We start from the raw sequence: 6935 nt of genomic DNA on the forward strand, positions 1-6935 counted from the left end.
TATTTAGAAGATAGTTAGCCAACAAAATAGCTTCCCCCCACATTGATTGGTTTACACCCGAACTAACTATCATGGCATTGACCATTTCTTTCAAGGTACGGTTCTTTCTTTCAGCAATTCCATTGGGTTGAGGTGAATAGGATGATGTGAATTCATGACGAATTCCATTTTTCGCACAAAAGTTCAGCATAGGGAGAAACATATTCTCCACCCCTATCACTTCTAACCACTTTAATTCTTTTGTTGAGTTGATTCTCAACTTCATTTTTATACAAGACAAACTTGACTATTGCTTCATCTTTACTCTTAAGTAAATATATGTAGCAATATTTTATGCTATCATCGATGAATGTAATGAACTATTTGTTCCCACCTTGAGCAGGAATTAAATTTAAATCACACACATCAGTGTGAATTAAATCAAGAGGTTAGGTGTTTCTTTTGATTGTTTGGAAAGATAATCTAGTTTGTTTGGCTTTAACACATGTAGCATTTGTGATTTGAGTCAATAACAAGTTTTGGTATGTATTCTAGTTTAATTAATCGCTTAATAGAATTGTAATTTACATGTCCTAAGCGACCATGACAAACATTTGAACACTAAAGAAAATAAGCAGAACTAGAACTTGTATTATTCATTTTGTTTGTCACCATTACATTCAATTCGAACATGTCATTCAAGGCATATCCTTTTCCCACAAACATACCATTTTTGGACAAAACAAACTTGTCCGACTCAAACACTAGCTTAAAACCAAATTGGTTCAACAAACCACCCAACACTAGATTCTTACGAAGTTCAGGAACATATAAACATCCCTAAGCTTCACTTCTTTCCCCGAAGTCATTTTTAGAATGACATCACCAACACCTTTGATATCCATGGTAGCTGCATTTCCCGTGTAGTGCTTTTCACCATCTTCAAGTTCTTTCTTGGTGTTGAAAACACTCTTGTCATGACACACATGACGAGTAGCCCCCGTGTCAATCCACCACTCCTTTGAATTTGTATTCATGAGATCCACTTTAGAAACCATAGTTGTGAAATCAGTTATCATGGCCACCAACTCCATGTTATCATTCACCATGTTTGCTTGACGGTTTTCCCTTTTACGTTACGAGCACTCCGAAGCTTTATGACTCGGTTGGCCACAGGTGTAACAGTTGAACTTCTTCTCGAAAGTTCCTGCCTTGGGGCCTAGGTTTTTGCCCTTAGCTTTCCCTTTGTGAGGTCCCTTGCTTTTGCTCTTGGAAGTTTGACCAGCTTCCACCATATGAACCTTAGAAGATTCAACTTCACTGCCTTTCTTCAAGGCCATTCAATTTTCTTCTTCAATGCGAAGACGTACCACCAGTTCCTCCACAGACATCTCCTTTCGCTTATGCTTAAGGTAATTTTTAAAGTCTATCCAACCAGGAGGAAGCTTTTCAACCATTGATGCAACTTGGAATGACTCATTAAGATCCATCCCTTCTGCATTGTTATCATGTATGATGACCTGAAGGTCTTGGACTTGACTCATAACAGATTTTGAGTCAACCATTTTGTATTCCAAGAACTTAGCAACAACATGCTTCTTAGTTCCAGCATCTTCTGTCTTATACTTCCTTTCCAAAGACTCCCATAGTTCCTTAGCAGTTGCAACTTTACAATAAACATAGTAAAGTGCATCAGTTAGCCCATTCAACACATACTTGCGGCATAGAAATTCTGAATGCTTCCATGCATCCACTACATTCATAGTTTGAGCATTAGCCTGCCCTTCAACAATTACAGGAGCAGTTTCTGTTAAGAACCGATTCAGGTTCAAGGTGGTCAAGTCGAATAGCGTCTTCTGCTGCCACCTCTTGAAATTCAGACCATAAAATTTTTCAGGTCTCTCAGCATGATTATCCATGATGTTTGGAACCGGTGCATTTGGGTTCACAGTAGGGGTAGCACCAGCAGCAGTAGTTCCAGTAGCAACGGGAGTTCCGGACATTCTAAAAGAGTCATAACCACAGTTAAATAGATTACAGGAAAAAGTCGATACAAAATTGATTTAGAATAAAAGAACAAAAAACGAAAGGTTTAGAATAAAGAATAAAATCTGTTTAAGACTGTTAGTGTAAAGACTTCATTTTCCTCTTGAAAGTTTCATGTAAAGAAAAGATTAATAGAAAAACGTGGTGGATGAGGCTAGAGTTGGACTCGATTCCCTTAAACAGATTCGTCATTTGTTCCCAGGGTACAACAACCTCAACAGTGGTATACTTCCGAATATTTCACTTGCCCCTGAAAGAGTCGCCGGAAGCAGGAGTATAGAGAAGGAGGGGAAAGAAGAGTGTTTTCATTCGTGTGTTGAATGAGATGGTAAAGGTCTCCTTTTATACTTGAATTGTGTAATGGAAACAAATCAATGATTGATTGAGCGTTTAATGCCAATAAATGTCATTAATTACGTAATTAATGCATCCGTTATAGAATTCAAAGTAGGGACCAAAACTGTCAAGTTTAGCAAAAATGAGGGTAGCGCGAGCCCGAGTTTTCGGAGCTGCATTCGTGTCCATACATGAGTTCAATGTTTATGGTCTACAAAATCCAAGATTTGCACCAACCATAGACACAAGCTTGTAAGTCTTACATACAATCAAGCTTATAAACCTTGTTGAGTTTGGTCTTTCTACCAATGTGGGACTCAATCCCACATTCATCCCTTTTTGCTAAAATTTTTATCAAATACCCTTCTTTGAGTATCGATATCTCATTCACATATACTCCATTTTGGACATATAATGTATAGTTTCGAAGTTCTTGTGGAGGATAACACAAACCCACTTAGAGTTAGTTATATATACAACATATGTATATAATTATATATGTCCAAAGTTAGTAAAAATAAAAATATTTATACTAAATTTTCCAACAAGGGAAACGGACTAAGCTTAGCAAAGATTGAAAAAAATAATTTTCTTTAAATGTTTTGTTTAATGGTGTTTTCTAATTTAGTGCTTTGTATTGACTTTGTTTAAGGATGTTGTATAGGACCTCTGTTAACTCTGTTTGAAATATATATAAAGTCCAAATGGTATATTAGATAAGAAGATATATGTTTTATCTATTTGATTAGAGGGTATTATCAAAAGTGAAAATGACCAAATCTTGAATAGGTCGAGTCTGATTGACATATTGACACTTCAGTTTGCCCTATTTTAATTTTATGAGTGAACCATTCTATATTGTTCTGTGTTTTTTGTGATAGAGAGTTTAATTTAGAGGCTATCTATTTTCTTGTTTCTGGTTTCATATTGTTTAGTTTAGGGGTATTTTTATGCTAGTTTTATATTCTTGTTTAATGATTATCATATTGTTTAACAGAATAACATGGGCAATGAAAATATATGTAAAAATAAGAAAATCAACACAAGGACCATCTTCAATTGAAATTCTCCAACCTAGCTTTATTCCACCTAAACAAAATAAAAAAGGGTTGGGTGATCCTTTTGTGACAGAAGTCTCTGGCTATACTAGATGGAATAAACCACAAAGGCAGAAAAAGACTTAAGACTCATGAGGAAGAAACGGTCAACGGTATCTATGGTCAACTGTGCATCCCACTTGACTTCCAGGCTGCATCTGCCACTGGTTGCCAAACACATCAGTTCTAAGTTCTAACTTATTTACGATCAAGGGAGAAAAAACCATCACACCGTCATTGTAACATCCCAAAATTTAAGCCCAAAAATTTCATTTTAATTATTTATTTCATAAAAGCATTCATTAGAAAATACTGTTCCAACACGTCATTTCATAAAACAATGTATCATGTTCGAAACCCACGTCATAAACAAATATCATATCATAGTACAATCCCAGAAAACTTCATGTGGAAAGTCATATGTGTGTGATGTCATGCTACGCCTCCGACTCCTTCCCCTTAGACGAAGAGGTACCAGAAACCAAAAACTGAAACCGTAAGCACAAAGCTTAGTGAGTTCCCCCATCATACCATATACCATACAATATCATCGGTATCTTTCAACCGTTAATCATCATCGGTATCTTTCAACCGGTAGTCATCATCGGTATCTTACAACCGATAGTCATCATCCGTATCTTACAACCGGTAATCATCATCGGTATCTTTCAACCGGTAACTGGGGTCTATTCCACCCCCTACTACTAGCATACAACAACAAGGAATAAGCATACAATCAGGCATATCCGAGTACTGAACTACCCTTCGGTCTTAAGGACTACTGTCAGGGGAAAACTATCCCTATCATACAGATATATCTCATAACCAAACACGTATCCATACCAAGATAATTATCACAAAGACAATCATCTTCTAAATTACTCCTACTTGGTGGGCCGGCATTGTGGCCTTAGACCCACCCCTACTGGAAGGTAACTCACCTCAAAAGGCTGGCTGCTGAAAAACTGATCCGCGAATGTCTGACAGCTGCTCCGGTGATCCCCCGGCTATATTTCCATAAAACACTTAATCAGACATTGATACTATTCCCAGGGTAAAATGACTATTTTACCCCTGAACGATTCCAAACCAAAGTCAAGTCAAAGTCAAAGTCAACTTCCAGTTGACCCGGCTCGCCGAGTTGGCTTGCCAACTCGCCAAGTCCATCTCCAGTCGATTGACCTTACTCCTATCTCTACTCGTCGAGTTAGGCATTGACTCGACGAGTTCACTTCCTAACTGATACCCAATGGTCCTTCATCCGACTTGCCGAGTTGTATGAACAACTCGTCGAGTTAATCTTCATCCGATGAACAAGTTATGTCCTCGACTCGCCGAGTTGTATGAACAACTCGTCGAGTTCTATGAATATTGCCTTGGACTTGCCGAGCACCTTCGTGCACTCGTCGAGTCCCATGAACTTTCAGATAAATGGCTTAGTCCAGAACGTTGGGTCACTCCCCGGAGACCCCCTTAAACCTTTCCACACTCAACTGGATCCTTTCGACCCTCAACAGAATGGGACAGAAGCCCCTAGACTCGCCGAGTCCAAGAATGGACTCGTCGAGTTGGTCACGTCCATTCCCTAAATCCTTGTTTTCTGATGAACCGGCTGCTGAAAAACTGATCCGCGAATGTCTGACAGCTGTTTCGGTGATCCCCCGGCTATATTTCCATAAAACACTTAATCAGAAATTGATACTATTCCCAGGGTAAAATGACTATTTTACCCCTGACCGATTCCAAACCAAAGTCAAGTCAAAGTCAAATTCAACTTCCAGTTGACCCGGCTCGCCGAGTTGGCTTGCCAACTTGCCGAGTCCATCTCCAGTCGATTGACCTTACTCCCGTCTCTAGTCGTCGAGTTAGGCATTGACTCTACGAGTTCACTTCCTAACTGATACCCAATGGTCCTTCATCCAACTTTCCGAGTTGTATGAACAACTCGTCGAGTTAATCTTCATCCGATGAACACGTTATGTCCTCGACTCGCCGAGTTGTATGAACAACTCGTCGAGTTCTATGAAGATTGCCTTGGACTCGCCGAGCACCTTCGTGCACTCGTCGAGTCCCATGAACTTTCAGATAAATGGCTTAGTCCAGAACGTTGGGTCACTCCCCGGAGACCCCCTTAAACCTTTCCACACTCAACGGGATCCTTTCGACCCTCAACAGAATGGGACAGAAGCCCCTAGACTCGCCGAGTCCAAGAATGGACTCGTCGAGTTGGTCACGTCCATTCCCTAAATCCTTGTTTTCTGATGAACATCCTTTGATCAGAAGATAGATCCAAGCTTCTACAATCGATCTAGCACGTAAAGTTACAAACTTTACATGCTTGCATGGGACTTTGAGCTCAAACTGACATAAAACAAGCTCATATGGCACATGGGACCTTTCATGGGTGCAAAAGCAACCCAAATCTGCCTATTGACTCCTTTCATGATGTGATTCAGAAGCTTAAACCCCCAACCATGTTTGCAAACATGGTTGGCCACCAAAAATGGCTCATAAAAGCCCTAAACCTCCCCAAAGAGGGATCTAACAAATAAATGAGCAAGGTCACAGCTTTTTACCTTCAATGAGCTGAAGAAGGTGCACAAACTCAGGTTTCCTTGATCTCTACTTGCTTCCTCAAGCTTCTCTCCTTCCTTTTTAAGATCACAAACACCAAAATCCATCAACAAGGCTTAGATTGCTTCAAAAACGGCTAGGGTTTCAGTGAGGGGTGTTTGGGAGCATAAAGGAGTGATGGAGGCTGCATAAGGTAATTTAAATAGGGTGCAAACCCCTGGATTAGGGTTTTTGTCCAGACAGCGGCTACTCGCCGAGTCCGGGACCCGACTCGCCGAGTCCACAACTTAAACTCCGCGTCTCATCCCACTTCTACTCGGCGAGTCAGTCCTTCGACTCGCCGAGTCCAAGGCTAAAATTGCAAATCATTAAAAGAATTAAATACAAGAATACGTACCAAGAACCAAGTGCTACAGTCATCCCTCCATACGCCATTTCTACCTTCTCCAGTGTTGTATAATCGATCAAGTATATGATATATGAATAAAATAATATACAGTATAAATGAATGATCAATGTATATTATTTAGCAAATTGATTGTCATTTTGATTAATATGAAAGAAGTGACCACTAATTTTATAATACGATCTATTCTAGTAAATTAAAAACATTTCTCTTATTTGTTACATTCTCATTTATTTTGTCACATGTCATTTTATGGTTAATTCTTAAAATTTAATTTTCATTTGTCATTTTGTGGTAATTTTCAATTTTCTTAATTAACTATTCTAATTTTTAGGTTATATAAAATAATTAATGTGTCATTAAATTGTTTCTTTATCCTTTCAAAATTTAATATGTTTCCTTGATGTACATAATTTAAATTGACATGTTTCTTTCAAAGTTCATTGTTATTTTAGGCCAAAATAATCTATTTAGGAAAAATAATCAAACTTTGTTGT

General features: G+C 38.7%; 1 protein-coding gene across 1 annotated transcript; it reads right to left on the bottom strand.

Moving 5' to 3' along the window:
• Positions 1-1319: 1319 nt before the first annotated feature.
• On the bottom strand, positions 1320-6467 carry LOC111891667 (uncharacterized). Its single transcript, XM_023887726.1, has 3 exons — positions 6430-6467; positions 4400-4465; positions 1320-1983 (listed from the first exon to the last, which is right to left on the bottom strand). The coding sequence occupies exons 1-3, from the start codon at positions 6465-6467 to the stop codon at positions 1320-1322; spliced, it is 768 nt and encodes a 255-aa protein (XP_023743494.1).
• Positions 6468-6935: the final 468 nt, after the last annotated feature.

This window comes from Lactuca sativa, chromosome 4 (genome assembly GCF_002870075.4).
Source record: "Lactuca sativa cultivar Salinas chromosome 4, Lsat_Salinas_v11, whole genome shotgun sequence".
Lineage (NCBI taxonomy): Eukaryota > Viridiplantae > Streptophyta > Magnoliopsida > Asterales > Asteraceae > Lactuca > Lactuca sativa.